The sequence below is a fragment of the Oncorhynchus kisutch genome, unplaced genomic scaffold (assembly GCF_002021735.2).
Source record: "Oncorhynchus kisutch isolate 150728-3 unplaced genomic scaffold, Okis_V2 scaffold1047, whole genome shotgun sequence".
NCBI classification, from domain to species: domain Eukaryota; kingdom Metazoa; phylum Chordata; class Actinopteri; order Salmoniformes; family Salmonidae; genus Oncorhynchus; species Oncorhynchus kisutch.
In genome coordinates, this window is record NW_022262992.1 from 34,414 (window position 1) to 54,917 (window position 20,504).

A 20,504-nucleotide genomic window follows, 5' to 3' on the forward strand; every position below is an offset into this window, starting at 1 on the left:
GGTTCTATATCTGTCAGTTGAAAAGCTTGTTTTCTATTGGTTCTATTTCTGTCAGTTGAAAAGCCTGTTTTCTATTGGTTCTATATCTGTCAGTTGAAAAGCCTGTTTTCTATTGGTTCTATATCTGTCAGTTGAAAAGCCTTCTGTTTTCTATTGGTTCTATATCAGTCAGTTGAAAAGCCTTCTGTTTTCTATTGGTTCTATATCTGTCAGTTGAAAAGCCTTCTGTTTTCTATTGGTTCTATATCTGTCAGTTGAAAAGCTTGTTTTCAATTGTTTCTATATCAGTCAGTTGAAAAGCCTGTTTTCTATTGGTTCTATATCTGTCAGTTGAAAAGCCTGTTTTCTATTGGTTCTATATCAGTCAGTTGAAAAGCATTCTGTTTTCTATTGGTTCTATATCAGTCAGTTGAAAAGCATTCTGTTTTCTATTGGTTCTTTATCAGTCAGTTGAAAAGCATTCTGTTTTCTATTGGTTCTATATCTGTCAGTTGAAAAGCTTGTTTTCTATTGGTTCTATATCTGTCGGTTGAAAAGCCTTCTGTTTTCTATTGGTTCTATATCTGTCAGTTGAAAAGCCTGTTTTCTATTGGTTCTATATCTATCAGTTGAAAAGCCTGTTTTCTATTGGTTCTATATCTGTCAGTTGAAAAGCCTTCTGTTTTCTATTGGTTCTATATCTGTCAGTTGAAAAGCCTTCTGTTTTCTATTGGTTCTATATCTGTCAGTTGAAAAGCCTTCTGTTTTCTATTGGTTCTATATCTGTCAGTTGAAAAGCCTTCTGTTTTCTATTGGTTCTATATCTGTCAGTTGAAAAGCCTTCTGTTTTCTATTGGTTCTATATCTGTCAGTTGAAAAGCCTTCTGTTTTCTATTGGTTCTATATCTGTCAGTTGAAAAGCCTTCTGTTTTCTATTGGTTCTATATCTGTCAGTTGAAAAGCCTTCTGTTTTCTATTGGTTCTATATCTGTCAGTTGAAAAGCTTGTTTTCTATTGGTTCTATATCAGTCAGTTGAAAAGCCTGTTTTCTATTGGTTCTATATCTGTCAGTTGAAAAGCCTGGTTTCTATTGGTTCTATATCAGTCAGTTGAAAAGCTTGTTTTCTATTGGTTCTATATCTGTCAGTTGAAAAGCCTGTTTTCTATTGGTTCTATATCAGTCAGTTGAAAAGCTTGTTTTCTATTGGTTCTATATCAGTCAGTTGAAAAGCTTGGTTTCTATTGGTTCTATATCAGTCAGTTGAAAAGCCTTCTGTTTTCTATTGGTTCTATATCTGTCAGTTGAAAAGCCTTCTGTTTTCTATTGGTTCTATATCTGTCAGTTTCCAACGTTTCCTGTCTTGACTATTAAAGATGTGCATCATTGGTACCTGGCACCATAGTACATAGATATTACAGTTATTGGTTCACATTCAGAGAAGCCAATCTGTTCCTGATCTGTTGTCAACATTTTCTTCTTTCATGTAGAAATGTGCACCTGGCTGGCTGGCTGGCTGGCTGGCACCATAATCTGTACCCCTCACACTCAACTCTGGACCTCGAAGCCAGTTCCACTGCGTTCTTTCATTGTTCCCCTTTAATCAGGGACTGATTTAGACCTTGGGCACCAGGTGTGTGCAATTAATAATCAGGTAGAACAGAAAACCTACAGGCTTTGGACCTCATAGGGTAAGAGTTGAGCAACCCTGATCTATACTGTACTGTTAGTTCCTGGGTAGAAAAGACTGTCTGTTCTCTAGTTGAGATGGCAACATTTCCAGATGGTTGTTGGGATTCCCCTCTACGGTAGGGATGGAAGAACAGCATCCGGCACCACAGCCATGGTCCTTTGTGTTACAGGCCCACCTGAACGGTTTTTCCCCCGCAACTGTTTTCTGCCTTTTGTGTTGTTGTAAAACGCTGAGCATTGACAGAGTGGGTTTGTGTGTACTGTTCAGAGCAAGACAAGGTTTTCATCATGGGTGTATTATTGACCTAGCACCTTTTGTTATAGAAGAAGGAGAGAGAGACATCCATTCCTTCACTCTTTCTTAGACATCCCGTCTCACTTGTCATTTCATGCTGTCTTCTAGCCTACAGAGAGAGAGATGTAAGGAGAGAGAGGCAGAGAGAGAGATGTAAGGAGAGAGAGATGTAAGGAGACAGAGAGAGATGTAAGGAGAGAGAGGCAGAGAGAGAGATACAGTTGATAGAGATGGAGATGAATAGAGAGAGAGGTTTTCATCATTGAGCTAGCACCTTTATTATACAGTAGAAGAAGGAGAGGAAAAAGACAAAAAGACATCCTAGCTTTTCTTGTCATTCTTCATCCTTCACTTTTCACTCTTTCTTTCACGCCATCTTGCCTATACTGTGTGTGGACAGGAAATATGTAATGGAGATGGGGAGAAAGGGAGATGGAGGAGAGTGGGAGCGAACTAGAGAAGGAGAGAAAATGAAGGAGAATTGGAGATGAGAGATAATAAGGTAGACAGAGAGGAAATGACTGGAGGGGGAAACCAAGCCCTGCTCTCCTCCTCTCTTATCCTTCCTCGCTCGCTCCCTGCTTCCATTCTGTCTAGCAATGTACCGAGTCACCCCTTCTCTACTCCCTCACTACCTTGCACCACACAGATTCAACCACCCCTCCTCTCCTCCCTCCCTCTTTCCCTCCCTCCTTCCACTCTCTCTAGCACCGCAACCATTCAATACTATACCTCCATCTCTCTCTCTCCCTCGCTCCCTCTCTACCTCACACCCTAGCACCACACTGATTCAATACCACCCTTGCTCCCTTCATCTCTCTCTCCTCCCTCGCACCCTCTCTCCCTCCCTACCTCGCTCCCTTGCACCGTACCAATTCTCCCCTCCTCTCTCCCTCCCTTCCTCTCTCAGTTGTTGCTTGTAGTCCTGCCAAGTGTAGCATTAGCCTTGTGGAATGGAATTGTGTGTGTGTGTGTGTGCGTGACCTCAGAGATAGCCTGTATAGATTTCTGGCCCATAGGCACAGATCTAGTATCAGCTTTCCCTCCCTCATATCCTATCCTCAACCCTTAGGGAGAACACTAAACTGTTCTTAAGTCAGCGTATAAAGGGTCAGCAGCATATATCTCCCTGGTCTTAGCAGGAATGCAAAACGCTGACATTTCTCAGAGAGGTTTACTGAATTTTGCTTTTTTTTGGCATTCTGTCCCTCCCTCCCTCCCTCCCTCTGGCTGATCCCTTGTTCATACTTTCCCTCCCTCCCTCTGGCTGATCCCTTGTTCATACTTTCCCTCCCTCCCTCTGGCTGATCCCTTGTTCATATTTTCCCTCCCTCCCTCTGGCTGATCCCTTGTTCATACTTTCCCTCCCTCCCTCTGGCTGATCCCTTGTTCATATTTTCCCTCCCTCCCTCTGGCTGATCACTTGTTCATACTTTTCCTCCCTCCACTGGACCACATCTCTCCATCCCTCCTCCTCTCCCGATCTCCCTTTCCTCCGCCTGATTTTCCCCTCTCATTCTCATCTCGACTCTCTCCCTCTCTCTCCTCTGTTCTGTTCATAGTTTGATAAAGCAGTGAAATCCCTGAGGTTGCCCTGTACAGGCTTCTAGGCTACTTTAGATTCATACTAGGTATTGTGTGTTACAACTGCCAGATTGCCTCTCTCTCTCTCACACACTCTTTCACTCTCTCTCTCTCTCTCTTGCTCTCTCTCTCTCTTTCTCTCTTCTCCCTCTCCCAGCCTCCCTCTTTCAATCTATCTCTCTTTCTCTCTCCCATTCTACCTCTCTCTTTCTCTCTCCCATTCTACCTCTCTTTCCTCCCCCTTCCATTGTGTGGTTAAAGTGGGCTGCGAGAGACGTATTAAAACAAAACATTAAGATGGATTAAATGTAAGAATAGATGTTGCACCGTCAGCACTGACTGCCCTGAATGAACTGAATATGAACTGAATATGAACTGAATATGAACTGAATATGAACTGAACTGTTTTAAGATACAATCCTATTTTTTCGGAGGATATGAAAGTTGATGTACTTTCTGACGTTTTTAGAAAGGGACGCATTTACATTCTGGGATGTTTTTTAGGAATTTGAATGATTTGATCAAGGTTTTGGCCACATATTTTATATAAACCAATCAAGGAAGAAATTTGATTAGATTAAATGTACAGTTCGCTGACTGGTTGATGATGTCATTGCTTTAGACTCAGGAAGATTATGGTCTGCAGAAATCCTCCAGGGGGAAGAGGGATGAGTGAATAATGAAAGGAACTCACCCTCTTCTCTCTTGCTACCTCCCCACATTCTCTCTCTCCCTCTCCTTTCTCCCCCTTTCTCCCTTTCCATCCCTTTCACCTTTGACTCTCTGTCTCTCCCCCTTCCATTCCTCTCTCTCCCCCCTCCTCTCCCCTTCTCTACAAGAAAAGAAAGCAACATTCTTGCCGTGCACAGTTCATGTTGATATGTTTATGGCCTGTGTGTCATCTCCCATTGGTCAATTCTCTCTCTCCCCCTCTTCCTATAGGATGAAAATGCGACGTCACAGAGTGTTCTTGCTGTGCACAGTGGGCCTGTGTGTCATCTCCTTCCTCCACTATTACAAGGTAAAATATATTGTTATATGTATAGCCTACAGATGTAGGACCTTAATTTGATCACTCTTTTGCTGCTGAGAATTTTTCCTGTCTCCTGTTGCTTCAGGATTATTTTTGCTGTGACAATACAGGTCAAATTAAGATCTTTATATTGTATATATTCAATGTATTTGGAAGGAAATTGTATGTGAGGTGCCAATGTACCGACAGTCTTGCCCAAGCTGTCTATTGTTGCTCATGTAATAACAAGGCTGACAGTTGAAATAAGTCATCTGACGTTGTGTTTTCTCAATCATTTTACTGTGTGTATAGTTGGAAATAGTTGAGGCTATTCTGTATGTTTTTTTAAAACATTTGTCAAATAAAATGTATTCATTCATTCACAATGCCAAAATGTAAGTTAATGCTGGGGAAAAAGTGATAATTTTATTGTTGTTGATAAAGTCATTCTATTCTATTTGTTCCAGGCCCTACACTACGTATCCCTGCTCAAGGAGCTGTCAGCCCCGTACCCCAACATCAAGTCCTTCATCATGGTGACAGGCTTCTTCTGGAGGGAGGGGGGGGCCACACCGTTAACGTCGGCTGCCTCGTCGTCTGACTTCGCCGCCTCGCAGGAGGAAGGACCCCCGCCCGCCCTCAGGTGTGTGTGCGTCGGAGGGGTGGGGGGGAGTGTGTGTGTGTGTGTGTGTATTGATGTTTTTCCATGACAGACATGGGAACTGCTGATGAAGTAGGGCTTTGTAAATACTTTTGATTGATTGATGACAACATGACCTTTCTGACCAAGATGACATTTCTGTTTGTTCCTACAGGCCCTCGGACACCAAGCCCCGTATAGTAGGGGCTATTGGCCCTGGGGGTGGAGGAGGAGGTGGGGTGGAGATGAGGCTGAGAGAGGAACCTGCTGCGCCCCAACCATGGGGTCAACCAGAGGAGGAGCCCAGACACAGGGACACGGATCACAACGAGGTGAGACAGTTTGGTTGAACTGTCGGTTGTTTTACATGTCTTCACTGTGACTTAGGAGGATGGACAGTTTTTTAACCAAACTGTCCATCCTCCTACTGTCGGTTGTTTTACATGTCTTCACTGTGACTTAGGAGGTTTGACAGTTTGGCTAATCTCTACACTGTGTTGACTATACTGCCATGCGTATGAGCTACAAACTGTTGATCTTAGAAACTGTTCTCGAGTCAGTGATCATGCCTGGTCATGGAAGTGCTAGGGAGCCTGGGATATCTCCTGCCAGATGTGTTGACTACTCCCTGCTGGGATGTGTTTGAGGTTCTTAAACGAAGGTGTTGGCTAAATGTTAGCTGTGTATTAGAAACCCTCCTCAAGGCAATGATCAGGCCTGGGCCTGTATCTACAAAGCGTCTCAGAGTAGTAGTGATGATATTGGATCAGGTCCCCACCTGTCCATATAATCATATTCATTATGATATTAAAGGCTAAACTGATCCTAGATCAGCACAGAAAGAGACGCTTTCTGAATACAGGCCCTGGGCATAAAAGTGCTTCGGAAACTGTGATAAGAAAGAATGTCTTTGGAAACGGTTCTCAAGGCCATTATCATCGGTAGTCTATCTTCAGTCAATACACCATTATCATCAGTAGTCTACTTCCAGTCAACACACCATTATCATCAGTAGTCTACCTCCAGTCAACACACCATTATCATCAGTAGTCTACCTCTAGTCAACACACCATTATCTTCAGTAGTCTACATCCAGTCAACACACCATTATCATCAGTAGTCTACCTCCAGTCAACACACCATTATCATCAGTAGTCTACCTCCAGTCAACACACCATTATCATCAGTAGTCTACCTCCAGTCAACACACCATTATCATCAGTAGTCTACCTCCAGTCAACACACCATTATCATCAGTGGTGTACCTCCAGTCAACACACCATTATCATCAGTAGTCTACCTCCAGTCAACACACCATTATCATCAGTAGTCTACCTCCAGTCAACACACCATTATCATCAGTAGTCTACCTCCAGTCAACACACCATTATCATCAGTAGTCTACCTCCAGTCAACACACCATTATCATCAGTAGTCTACCTCCAGTCAACACACCATTATCATCAGTAGTCTACCTCCAGTCAGCACACCATTATCATCAGTAGTCTACCTCCAGTCAACACACCATTATCATCAGTAGTCTACCTCCAGTCCAAACATTAAGGCTCTTCCTTTTACATGTCAGGAGCAAAGTTGAATGGAATCTGAGTCATTGCATGTCAACAAAGTAGCAGTTAACACTAAGCTCTATTCAATCCGTATTGCGTAAGTACAGCTCAGCGTTTAACACTAGAGTGTTCACAAAGCTCATCACCAAGCTAAGGACTCTGGGACTAAACACCTCCCTCTGCAACTGGATCCTAGACTTCCTGACGGGCCGCCCCCAGGGGTGGGTGCTTAGTCCCCTCCTGTACTCCTTGTTCACCCACGACTGCGTGGCCAAGCACGACTCCAACACCATCATTAAGTTTGCTGACGACACAACGGTGGCCTGATCACTGACGACGATGAGACAGCCTATAGGGAGGAGGTCAGAGACCTGACAGTGTGGTGCCAGGACAACAACCTCTCCCTCAACGATGAGACAGCCTATAGGGAGGAGGTCAGAGACCTGACAGTGTGGTGCCAGGACAACAACCTCTCCCTCAACGATGAGACAGCCTATAGGGAGGAGGTCAGAGACCTGACAGTGTGGTGCCAGGACAACAACCTCTCCCTCAACGATGAGACAGCCTATAGGGAGGAGGTCAGAGACCTGACAGTGTGGTGCCAGGACAACAACCTCTCCCTCAACGATGAGACAGCCTATAGGGAGGAGGTCAGAGACCTGACAGTGTGGTGCCAGGACAACAACCTCTCCCTCAACGTGACCAAGACAAAGGAGATGATCGTGGACTACAGGAATAAGAGGGCTGAACACGCCCCCATTCACATCGACAGGGCCAAACACACCAAGAAAGTCTACAGTTGCACCACCGAGAGCATCCAGACAGGTTGCATCACCACCTGGTTTGACAACTGCTCGGCATCTGACCATAAGGCGCTACAGAGGGTAGTGCATATGGCTCAGTACATCACTGGGGCCAAACTTCCTGCCATCCAGGACCTATATACTAGGCAGTGTCAGAGGAAGGCCCCAAAAATTGTCAGACTGCAGCCACCCCTGTCATAGACTGTTCTCTCTGCTACCATACGGCAAGCGGTACCGGAGCGTCAAGTCTAGGTCCAAAGGGCTTTTTAACAGCATCTACCCCCAACCATAAGACTGCTGAACAATTCATCAAATGGCCACCCGGACAATTTACATTGAACCCCCCACCCCTTTGTTTTTACACTGCTGGTACTCAGTGTTTATTATCTATACATATTCAATTTACCCCTACCTACAAATTACCTCAACTAACCTGTACCCACGCACATTGACTCAGTACCGGTACCCCCTGTATATAGCCTCGTTATTGTTAATTTATTGTGTAACTTTTTAGTTTATTTAGCAAATCATTTTCTTAAAACTGTATTGTTGGTTAAGGGCTTGTAAGTAAGTATTTCACAGTAAGGTCTACACCTGTCATATTCGGTGCTTGTGACAAATTACATTTGATTTGATTAAGTCCTAGCATGATTTCCCTGTTGACGGGACGCCTATCCCTAAGAATTAAAGGCAATGTTCCCGCAATAGAGCAGACTGTATTCATGGTAAATGCTGCATATGCCGGCCCAATCGGAAATGACATTTCTATCTGTAACCTTTCAGCGATGTAGAATGTAAAGAGCCCTAAAACAGTTTCTCTAGATTGATCTGTGAGGACGAGTAAAGTGCTAAACAGTCTCCTCTTTGTCTTGTCTTCCTCAGGAGCGTGAAGGTGAGGACCTCCACTTCAAGCCCTGGTACCCCAGCCACCCAGCCCACCCTGTCAGACCTTACGCCCCAGAGGAAAGGGCCTCGGCTGGGATCGATGACCAGGTGGTGCCCTCCAAGGCTCCATCCCCGGACCCCTTAGAAACCCTGGGCGACATCCACACCCGCACCCACCAGCTCCAGGACGACCCCACCTCCTACTTCGTCCGCACTAAAGCCGGAGCCCTCTGCTTCCGCCAGGGGACGGAGGTCACCACCCCCAGGGATGACGCGGCACGACCCGGGGGGCCTACTGTGACTGGTACTGGGGTAGGATCTCGAGCAGGCTCCCCTGGGCAACGTAAGCCCCTGGTGGTCCTGAACCAATCCCACCAACAACCACTCCATCCGTCGTCCTCCGGCACCTCCATGCCTCCCAAGGCCAAATCAAGAGGACGAGGAGGCAAACGACTGGTAAAATGTGTGTGTCGGCCGGGGTGGCACGGGCCCTACTGTGGGGTACCTACCATGGTCTACCACTCTAACCTGCCCACTAAGGAGAGACTGACGCCCAGAGAGAGACCCAGGAGGGTGATCAATGCCATCAACGTGAACCATGAGTTTGATCTTCTCCACGTGAGGTTCCACGAGTTGGCCCAGGCTGTGGATCTGTTCCTGGTGTGTGAGTCTAACTTCACCGCCTACGGAGAGAGACGACCACTACGGTGAGTGGACATAGATGTATATGCGTCTGTCTGTCTTGCTGACTTTGTGTCTGTTTGCCTCCAACTTCACCTCCAACAGAGAGAGACGACCACTTTGACGAGTGGACTGGATGATGTGATGGCTGGCTGTCCATCTTGCTGGCTGTCCATCTGGCTGGCTTTCCATCTGGCTGGCTGGCTAGCTGTCCATCTGGCTGGCTTGCCTTCTGGGTGTCTGTGTGTCTGTCTTCTCTTCGTCTCTCTCTCCTGAAAGACTCGTTTAAGCGTATCTGTTGACACACTGTCTGTATCTGTCCCTCCCTCCAGGTTCCTGCGTCTCCTCCTGAACGGAACCTACGACTACGTGCGCCACAAAATCCTCTACGTTTTCCTAGACCACTTTCCCGACGGCGGGCGCCAGGACGGCTGGATCGCAGATGACTACCTCCGTACCTACCTGACCCGCGACGGCATGGCCAGGGTGACCGGATCACGCCCCGACGACGTCTTCGTCATCAACGATGCCGACGAGATCCCGGCCCGCGAGGGACTTCTTTTCCTCAAGCTGTTCGACGGGTGGACGGAACCGTTCGCCATCCACATGAGGAAGTCGCTCTACGGGTTCTTCTGGAAGCAGGTAGCCTAGGGGGTTAGAGATTACAGGGACGGGCTTGTTAACAGAAGGTTGCTGGTTCGAATCCCAAATCAGACGTGAAAAAAATCTATCCTGTGTAAACTTGATGGGCAATCAAGTTTTTTATCTTATCTTTTCGAACAGGATTTGAGCCGACGATTAGAGGATTATTAGTGACAGATTCTAGAAAGATAAGATCTCTATTGGATTCCACTCAAACGATATACAGTGCCTGTTAAGTGCTATGGTTGGCTATTAGGATCACTTAACCCACTAAAACTGCTTACTGGTGTGTGTATGTGTGTATGTATCGGAGGGGTTGTGTGTATGTGTGTAGGTATCGGAGGGGTTGTGTGTATGTGTGTATGTATCGGAGGGGTTGTGTGTATGTGTGTAGGTATCGGAGGGGTTGTGTGTATGTGTGTATGTATCGGAGGGGTTGTGTGTATGTGTGTATGTATCGGAGGGGTTGTGTGTATGTGTGTATGTATCGGAGGGGTTGTGTGTATGTGTGTAGGTATCGGAGGGGTTGTGTGTATGTGTGTATGTACCGGAGGGGTTGTGTGTATGTGTGTATGTATCGGAGGGGTTGTGTGTATGTGTGTATGTATCGGAGGGGTTGTGTGTATGTGTGTATGTATCGGAGGGGTTGTGTGTATGTGTGTATGTATCGGAGGGGTTGTGTGTATGTGTGTATGTATCGGAGGGGGTTGTGTGTATGTGTGTATGTACTGGAGGGGTTGTGTGTATGTGTGTATGTATCGGAGGGGTTGTGTGTATGTGTGTATGTATCGGAGGGGTTGTGTGTACCGTGCATTCAGAAAGTATATTGACTCCTTAACCTTTTCCACGCTACAGCCTTATTCTATAATGTTCCTTGTCAATCTACACACAATACCACATAATGACCAAGCAAAAACTGATTTTATTTTTATTTTAGCTAATCTATCAAATAAAATAAACTGAAATGTGACATTTACACAAGTATTCATACCCTTTAATCAGTACTTTGCTATAGCACCTTTGGCAGCGATTACAGCCTTGAGTCTTCTTGGGTATGATGCTACAAGCTTGGCACACCTGTATTTGGGGTGTTTCTCCCATTCTTCTCTGCAGATCCTCTCAAGCTCTGTCAGGTTGGATGGGGAGCGTCACTGCACAGCTATTTTCAGGTCTCTCCAGAGATGTTCCATCGGGTTCAAGTCTGGACTCTGGCTGAGCCACTCATGGACATTCAGAGACTCCTGCGTTGTCTTGGCTCTGTGCTTAGGGTCGTTGCCATGTTGGAAGGTGAACCTTCGTCCCAGTCTGAGGTCATGAGCACTCTGAACCAAGGTTTCATCAAGGGTCTCTCTGTACTTTTCTCTGTTCATCTTTCTCTCTATCCTGACTAGTATCCCAGTCCCTGCCTCTGAAAAACATCCCCACAGCATGATGCTGCCACCACTATGCTTCACCGTAGGGATGGTGCCAGGTTTCCTCCAGATGTGACGCTTGGCATTCAGGCCAGAAAGTTCAATCTTGGTCTCATCAGACCAGAGAATCTTGTTTCGCATGGTCTGAGAGTCCTTTAGGTGCCTTTTGGCAAACTCCAAGCAGGCTGTCATGTGCCTTTTACTGAGAAGTGGCTTCTGTCTGGCCAATCTACCATAAAGGCCTGATTGGTGGAGTGCTGCAGAAATGGTTGTCCTTAAGGAAGGAGCTCCAGGAACTCTGCAGCTCTATCTGAGTGACCATCGGGTTCTTGGTCACCTCTCAGACCAAGGATCTTCTCCCCCGATTGAACAGTTTGGCTGGGCGGCCAGATCTAGTAAGAGTCTTGTGGTTCCAAACTTCTTCAATTTAAGAATGATGGAGGCCACTATATTCTTGGGGATCTTCAATACTGCAGAATTTTGGTACACTTCCCCAGATCTGTGTAACAACAGAATCCTGTCTCGGAGCTCTACAGACAATTCCTTCGACCTCATGGCTTGGTTTATGCTCTGACATGCACTGTCGACTGTGGGACCTTAAATAGACAGGTGTGTGCCTTTCTAAATCATGTCCAATCAATCGAATTTACCCCAGGTGAACTCCAATGGGGTGGCAGGGTAGCCTAGTGGTTAGAGTGTTAGAGTGTTAGTAACCGGAAGGTTGCAAGTTCAAAACCCCTGAGCTGACAAGGTACAAATCTGTCGTTATGCCCCTGAACAAGGCAGTTAACACACTGTTCCTAGGCTGTCAGTGAAAATAAGAGTTTGTTCTTAACTGACTTGCCAAGTTAAATAAAGGTAAAATAAAACATCTATACATTTAAAACAATGAAGTTGTAGAAACATCTCAAGGATGATCAATGGAAACAGGATGCACATGAGCTCAATGTAGAGTCTCATAGCAAAGGGTCTGAATACTAAGGTAAATAAGGTACTTCTATTAACTTGTTTTCGCTTTGTCATTATGGGGTTTTGTGTGTAGATTGATGAGGAACATTTTTTATTTAATCCATTTTAGAATAAGGCTGTAATGTAACAAAATGTGGAAAAAGTGAAGGGGTCTGAATACTTTCCAAATGTATGTGTGTGCATGTATTGGAGGAGATGTGTCTTAATTTAATTTGACCTTTATTTAACTAGGCAAGTCAGTTAATAATAAATTCTTATTTTCAATGACGGCCTAGGAACAGTGGGTTAACTGCCTTGTTCAGGGGCAGAACGACAGATTTGTACCTTGTCAGCTTGGGGATTCAAACTTGCAACCTTTCGGTTACTATTCCAATGCTCTAACCACTAGGCTACCTGCCGCTCTTTAATGTGTGGTGTTGGGTGTGTGTTAATGTGAGGGGTTGGGTGTATTTGTGTGAATGTGTGTGTGTTAATGTGAGGGGTTGGGTTTGTGTTCATGTGAGGGGTTGGGTTTGTGTTCATGTGAGGGGTTGGGTTTGTGTTCATGTGAGGGGTTGGGTTTGTGTTAATGTGAGGGGTTGGGTTTGTGTTAATGTGAGGGGTTGGGTTTGTGTTCATGTGAGGGGTTGGGTTTGTGTTCATGTGAGGGGTTGGGTTTGTGTTCATGTGAGGGGTTGGGTTTGTGTTCATGTGAGGGGTTGGGTTTGTGTTCATGTGAGGGGTTGGGTTTGTGTTCATGTGAGGGGTTGGGTTTGTGTTAATGTGAGGGGTTGGGTTTGTGTTCATGTGAGGGGTTGGGTTTGTGTTCATGTGAGGGGTTGGGTTTGTGTTAATGTGAGGGGTTGGGTTTGTGTTCATGTGAGGGGTTGGGTTTGTGTTAATGTGAGGGGTTGGGTTTGTGTTAATGTGAGGGGTTGGGTTTGTGTTAATGTGAGGGGTTGGGTCTGTGTTAATGTGAGGGGTTGGGTTTGTGTTAATGTGAGGGGTTGGGTTTGTGTTAATGTGAGGGGTTGGGTTTGTGTTAATGTGAGGGGTTGGGTGCACACATCCATATATTTATATGTACATATTCTTATTCATTCCTTTACACTTGTGTGTATAAGGTAGTTGTTGTGAAATTGTTAGATTACTTGTTAGATATTACTGCATGGTCGGAACTAGAAGCACAAGCATTTCACTACACTCGCATTAACATCTGATAACCACGTGAATGTGACCAATAAAATGTGATTTGATTTGATAGATTCCATCTCAATAAAGTGTCACCTTCTTGTTCTAGCTGGGGTCGTTGGAGGTCGTGTCGGGGTGCACGGTCGGAATGCTCCGAGACGTCTATGATGCCGATGGGATACGTCTCCGGCGCCGGGAATACTACACCATGCCCGGTTTCAGGAAGTACGAGAACGACACGGGTCACATCCTGGTCCAGTGGGCTGTTGGAAGCCCCTTCCACTTTGCTGGGTGGCACTGTTCTTGGTGCTTTAGCCCTGAGGGCATCTATTTTAAGCTGATCTCGGCCCAGAACGGGGACTTCCCGCGTTGGGGCGACTACGAGGACAAACGGGATCTGAATTATATCCGGGACCTGATCCGGACGGGGGGTTGGTTCGATGGATCGGTGCAGGAGTACCCCCCCTCGGACCCCAAAGAGCACATGTACGCCCCAAAGTATATGTTGGAGAATTATGAGAAGTACCTGTACCTTCTGGAGAACCCGTATGTCAAACATGATAAAATGATTGAGGGGTAACGAATTCGGGAGGGGTGGAGAATTGAAGGAAGTGAATGGGTAAGGAAGGAGGGCCCCTGGGACTCACAAGGGGGGGACATGGAAACAAAATTAGCACTCTTCATGGGTGAAGGATACAGAAGGAAAAAAAGCCTTAGCACTGATGGGGAAGGATACAGACGGAAGGAAAACACTGACGTTGGAAGGATACCTAACACAAGCTCCAAAAAGTCCTTATTTTTGGGTAAAAGGGAACATTGGAACAGCTTTGGGGGGAAATGACCACTGACTACTGACAAAATAGTCCTCCCTAGAAACACTCTCTATATCAACCTCTGAGCCTCACCTACTACTTTCCTAGTTCTGACTGACAGACAGGCCTTTATGCTGGGTTGGTACGGTGGGGGCAGAGGGACAAAACAGGCGAATCGCAAACCTGTGGAAAAAGGAAGCAAAAGATGACATTTTTGTTTCTGTTGATGTTTACTTCATCATATCGTCATAGCGACACAGACACTCCCTCATCCCGTCGCGGAATTCTCACTCACTGTTGGATACCTTCCTGTTGTGTTTTTAGTGACCCCCTGCTAACACACACACACACACACACACACACGTTCTCCTCTCATCATATGTGAGTTAGATATAGTGCAGTCTACAGTGTATTGCTTTCCTATGGTTAATATTCTTGCTTGCAAATGAACTGACAAGAAAAAAAGGCTGAATCGTTGTAGAAACTCTCAGTTAACTTTACACACATGGAATGGGACTTCTGCATCTGTTGCTGCAAACCACTAACACTCTGTGTGTGTGTGTGTGTGTGTGTGTGTGTGTGTGTGTGTGTGTGTGTGTGTGTGTGTGTGTGTGTGTGTGTGTGTGTGTGTGTGTGTGTGTGTGTGTGTGTGTGTGTGTGTGTGTGTGTGTTTAGGTGTTAATCTGTGTGCATGCGCGCACATGTGCACTGGGGTGTGCTATCCTGAAAGGTCAGAACACAATATGTGTGTGTGTATAACTGGGTGACAGACAGACAGACAGCTCTGAATGAATGATGAAGTGATGTCGTCTTCATAGCCTTTTGTACAGCACAGCAGAGGGTGTATTGTTGTTCTATGTGGCCTATAAAGACAAAGATTTAAACACAAAATACTGGTTGACTCTCTCTCTTCCTCTCTTTCAGTTTCTCTCCCTTACCTTCTCCTTGCCTTCTCTACTGCATCCTTCTCTCTCCGTCCCATCTGTCCCTCTCTCTCTCTCTTCCTCTCTTTCAGTTTCTCTCCCTTGCCTTCTCCTTGCCTTCTCTACTGCATCCTTCTCTCTCCGTCCCATCTGTCCCTCTCTCTTTCAGTTTCTCTCCCTTGCCTTCTCCTTGCCTTCTCTACTGCATCCTTCTCTCTCCGTCCCATCTGTCCCTCTCTCTCTCTCTTCCTCTCTTTCAGTTTCTCTCCCTTACCTTCTCCTTGCCTTCTCTACTGCATCCTTCTCTCTCCGTCCCATCTGTCCCTCTCTCTTTCAGTTTCTCTCCCTTGCCTTCTCCTTGCCTTCTCTACTGCATCCTTCTCTCTCCGTCCTATCTGTCCCTCTCTCTCTCTCTTCCTCTCTTTCAGTTTCTCTCCCTTACCTTCTCCTTGCCTTCTCTACTGCATCCTTCTCTCTCCGTCCCATCTGTCCCTCTCTCTTTCAGTTTCTCTCCCTTGCCTTCTCCTTGCCTTCTCTACTGCATCCTTCTCTCTCCGTCCCATCTGTCCCTCTCTCTCTCTCTTCCTCTCTTTCAGTTTCTCTCCCTTACCTTCTCCTTGCCTTCTCTACTGCATCCTTCTCTCTCCGTCCCATCTGTCCCTCTCTCTTTCAGTTTCTCTCCCTTGCCTTCTCCTTGCCTTCTCTACTGCATCCTTCTCTCTCCGTCCCATCTGTCCCTCTCTCTCTCTCTTCCTCTCTTTCAGTTTCTCTCCCTTACCTTCTCCTTGCCTTCTCTACTGCATCCTTCTCTCTCCGTCCCATCTGTCCCTCTCTCTTTCAGTTTCTCTCCCTTGCCTTCTCCTTGCCTTCTCTACTGCATCCTTCTCTCTCCGTCCTATCTGTCCCTCTCTCTCTCTCTTCCTCTCTTTCAGTTTCTCTCCCTTACCTTCTCCTTGCCTTCTCTACTGCATCCTTCTCTCTCCGTCCCATCTGTCCCTCTCTCTTTCAGTTTCTCTCCCTTGCCTTCTCCTTGCCTTCTCTACTGCATCCTTCTCTCTCCGTCCCATCTGTCCCTCTCTCTCTCTCTTCCTCTCTTTCAGTTTCTCTCCCTTACCTTCTCCTTGCCTTCTCTACTGCATCCTTCTCTCTCCGTCCCATCTGTCCCTCTCTCTCTCTCTTCCTCTCTTTCAGTTTCTCTCCCTTGCCTTCTCCTTGCCTTCTCTACTGCATCCTTCTCTCTCCGTCCCATCTGTCCCTCTCTCTCTCTCTTCCTCTCTTTCGGTTTCTCTCCCTTGCCTTCTCCTTGCCTTCTCTACTGCATCCTTCTCTCTCCGTCCCATCTGTCCCTCTCTCTCTCTTCCTCTCTTTCGGTTTCTCTCCCTTACCTTCTCCTTGCTTTCTCTACTGCATCCTTCTCTCTCCGTCTCCCTCCCCTCTGTCCCTCTCTCTTTCGGTTTCTCTCCCTTACCTTCTCCTTGCCTTCTCTACTGCATCCTTCTCTCTCCGTCTCCCTCCCCTCTGTCCCCTCTCTCTTTCGGTTTCTCTCCCTTACCTTCTCCTTGCCTTCTCTACTGCATCCTTCTCTCTCCGTCACCCTCCCCTCTGTCCCTCTCTCTTTCTCTCTCTTGCTAAGGTCTGGTAAAAAAAGGTCACTTGATTGCTCGAGCAGAAATGTGCCGCCCACGTTGCCATGGTAACGAGAGAGGGGGGAGGAAGTGGTGGAGGAAAGGGAGGAGAGGGAAGAGAGAAAGGGGGCGATGAGGGAGGAGGGGGAGCTGCATTCAAGTTAGGTCACTGAGTCTTTAGAGATAAAGAGAAGGGAATCTACAGCAACACTGTGTGTGTATGTTCCCTTTTCTAACCTCAGGAGAATGTAACTTAACTAAATGTACTTTACTCCCCTGGCTCATTTATCTCCCTTCTTTCTCTCTCTGGCTCTCTCTCTCCATCTCCTGTCCTTCTCTCTCTCTTTCACTCTCCCTCCCCTCTTCCTTCTCTCTCCATCTCCTGTCCTTCTCTCTCTCTTTCACTCTCCCTCCCCTCTTCCTTCTCTCTCCATCTCCTGTCCTTCTCTCTCTCTTTCACTCTCCCTCCCCTCTTCCTTCTCTCTCCATCTCCTTTCCTTCTCCCTCTCTTTCACTCTCCCTCCTCTCACTCTCCCTCCCCTCTTCCTTCTCTCTCCATCTCCTTTCCTTCTCCCTCTCTTTCACTCTCCCTCCTCTCACTCTCCCTCCCCTCTTCCTTCTCTCTCCATCTCCTTTCCTTCTCCCTCTCTTTCACTCTCCCTCCTCTCTTTCACTCTCCCTCCCCTCTTCCTTCTCTCTCCCTCTCTCTCTCTTCTTCCTCTTTCTGTGTGTCTCTCTGTATCTCATTCATCCTCTCTCTTACTCCCTCTCCCGCTTCCTTCTCTCTCTCTCTCTTTCCCCTGCATCCTCCTATCTCTCCATCTCTCCCTACAGTCCCGATTGCATAGACAGATCATAGTGCTTGATCATGCAGACTCTTGACTAGGCTGACTAGAGCCCAGCCCTAGCTCTCTGTGATGTTACCGTGGTGATGCCCTGCCTCTGCAATAGACGGAACCCTTGTGGTGGTAAACAAAACACTGAGGCATTTTGACGATGTCATATCCTAGTCCGAGACAGAGATAAAGAATGATTGATTTTAGTGAAATAGGATGTGTCTCAAATAGCATCCTATTCCCTACATAGTGCACTATGGGACCTGGTCAAAGGTAGTGCACTATATACACATATATATACAGTTGAAGTCAAAAGTTGACATACACTTAGGTTGGAGTCATTAAAACTTGTTTTTCAACCACTCCACAAATTTCTTGTTAACAAACTATAGTTAAGGCAAGTCAGCTAGGACATGACACAAGTCATTTTTCCAACGACTGTTTACAGACAGATTATTTCACTTATAATTCCCTGCATCACAATTCCAGTGGGTCAGAAGTTTACATACACTAAGTTGACTGTGCCTTTAAACAGCATGGAAAATTCCAGAAAATAAGGTCATAGCTTTAGAAGCAATTTGACATCATTTGAGTCAATTGGAGGTGTACCTGTGGATGTATTTCAAGGCCTACCTTCAAACTCAGTGCCTCTTTGCTTGACATCATGGGAAAATCTAAAGAAATCAGCCAAGACCTCAGAAAAAATAATTGTAGACCTTCACAAGTCTGGTTCATCCTTGGGAGCCATTTCCAAATACCTGAAGGTACCACGTTCATCTGTACAAACAATAGTATTCAAGTATAAATACCATGGGACCACGCATCCGTCATACCGCTCAGGAAGGAGACGCGTTCTGTCTCCTAGAGATGAACATACTTTGGTGCGAAAAGTACAAACCAATCCCAGAACAACAGCAAAAGGACCTTGTGTAGATGCTGGAGGAAACAGGTACAGGTATCTATATCCACAGTAAAACGAGGCCTATATCGACATAACCCGAAAGGCCGCTTAGCAAGGAAGAAGCCACTGCTCCAAAACCGCCATAAAAAAGACAGACCACGGTTTGCAACTACACATGGGGACAAAGATTGTACTTTTTGGAGAAATGTCCTCTGGTCTGATGAAACAAAAATAGAACTGTTTGGCCATAATGACCATCGTCATGTTTGGAGAACACCGTCCCAACCGTGAAGCACGGGGGTGGCAGATGGCATCATGAGGAAAGAAAATTATGTGGATATATTGAAGCAACATCTCAAAACATCAGTCAGGAAGTTAAAGTTTGGACACAAATGGGTCTTCCAAATGGGCCAGCAGCATACCACCCTGCATACCACTGCTGGCTTATTTCTGAAGCTAAGCAGAGTTGGTCCTGGTCAGTTCCTGGATGGGAGACCAGATGCTGCTGGAAGTGGTGTTGGGCCAGTAGGAGGCACTCTTTCCTCTAGTCTAAAAAAATATCCCAATGCCCCAGGGCAGTGATTGGGGACACTGCCCTGTGTAGGGTGTCGTCTTTCAGATGGGACGTTAAATGGGTGTCCTGACTCTCAGATCATTAAAGATCCCATGGCATTTATCGTAAGAGTAGGGGTGTTAACCCCGGTGTCCTGGCTAAATTCCCAATCTGGCCCTCAAACCATCACGGTCACCTAATTATCCCCAGTTTACAATTGGCTCATTCATCCCCCTTCCCTTCCCTGTAACTATTCCCCAGGTTGTTGCTGGAAAAAAAATTCGCCCAACTTATTGTGGGAAGCTTGTGGAAGGCTACCCGAAACGTTTGACCCAAGTTAAACAATTTAAAGGCAATGCTACCAAATACTAATTGAGTGTATGTAAACTTCTGACCCACTGGGAATATGATGAAAGAAATAAAAGCTGAAATAAATCATTCTCTCTACTATTATTCTGACATTTCACATAACATTTTTAAAAAGTAGTGATCCTAACTGACCTAAGGCAGGGAATTTTAACTAGGATTTAAATGTCAGGAATTGTGAAAAACAGAGTTGAAATGTATTTGGCAAAGGTGTAAACTTCAGACTTCAACTGTATAGGATTATTATTATTTTGTACCTTAATTTAACTAGGAAAGTCAGTTAAGAACTAATTCTTATGTACAATGACGGCCTCCCCTGGCCTCCCCCGGCCTACCCCGGCCTCCCAAAACCAGGACGACGCTGCACCACCCTATGGGACTCCCGATCACATCCGGGTGTGATACAGCCCGGGATCAAACCAGGGTCTGCAGTGATGCCTCTAGCACTGAGATGCAGTGCCTTAGACTGCTGTGCCACTCGAGACCCCACCCCCCCATTTGGAACGCAGACATACATTCCGTGAAATAAACTGTGAGTTTGGTTACAACCTCAGATTCAAACAAATAAATGAACAAAGATAATACAATATCTACTGTACAGGGAATAGAACGACATTGATTTTAACCCTGAATCTGGATCCTGTCGGTTTTCCATATCTCCCAAATTCTCTTAGGTCATCAAGGGGAAGTAGAATGAGAATGGCCATTTTACTGCAGGCTCTGTTCCAATCTGGCCCTCGTACCGTCATGGTCACCTAATCATCCCCAGCTTCCAATTGGCTCATTTCTCCCCTCTCCTATCCCCTGTAACTATTCCCCAGGTCGTTTCTGTAAATTAGAAAGTGTTTACAGTCAACTTGACTATAAATAAATCAAGAATAAAGAGATGGACATAACAGCCCAGCTGTGACCAAACTAACACACCACCTCTACCGAACTGGTCTGGTGTAGTGTGGGGTGATATCACCACCTCTACCGAACTGGTCTGGTGTAGTGTGGCATGATAACACCACCTCTACCAAACTGGTCTGGTGTAGTGTGGGATGATAACACCACCTCTACCGAACTGGTCTGGTGTAGTGTGGGATGATAACACCACCTCTATCTAACTGGTCTAGTGTGGGATGATAGCACCACCTCTATCGAGCTGGTCTGTTG

At 46.1% G+C, this 20,504-nt stretch overlaps 1 protein-coding gene across 2 annotated transcripts; it reads left to right on the forward strand.

Moving 5' to 3' along the window:
• The first annotated feature begins 1,630 nt into the window (after nucleotides 1-1,630).
• Nucleotides 1,631-15,033, forward strand: LOC109885480 (beta-1,4-mannosyl-glycoprotein 4-beta-N-acetylglucosaminyltransferase). 2 transcript variants are annotated; one of them, XM_031817488.1, is made up of 7 exons: nucleotides 1,631-1,668; nucleotides 4,491-4,569; nucleotides 5,028-5,203; nucleotides 5,376-5,532; nucleotides 8,454-9,163; nucleotides 9,470-9,779; nucleotides 13,440-15,033. In XM_031817488.1, exons 2-7 carry the CDS (start codon nucleotides 4,492-4,494, stop codon nucleotides 13,908-13,910), a joined length of 1,902 nt encoding a protein of 633 aa, XP_031673348.1. In that variant the 5' UTR covers nucleotides 1,631-1,668; nucleotide 4,491; the 3' UTR covers nucleotides 13,911-15,033. The 2 variants fall into 2 exon arrangements, with proteins under 2 accessions (XP_031673348.1, XP_031673347.1); XM_031817487.1 differs by lacking the exon at nucleotides 1,631-1,668 and adding an exon at nucleotides 1,685-1,785.
• Nucleotides 15,034-20,504: the final 5,471 nt, after the last annotated feature.

Excerpts from the sequence above, each read along its gene's own strand:
- LOC109885480 (XM_031817487.1), top strand. The coding sequence starts at position 1,745 with ATGGCAACATTTCCAGATGGTTGTTGGGATTCCCCTCTACG. Across the intron at positions 1,786-4,490 it reads TGTTGGGATTCCCCTCTACG|GATGAAAATGCGACGTCACA; the intron begins GTAGGGATGGAA and ends CTCTTCCTATAG. Across the intron at positions 5,204-5,375 it reads GGACCCCCGCCCGCCCTCAG|GCCCTCGGACACCAAGCCCC; the intron begins GTGTGTGTGCGT and ends TTGTTCCTACAG.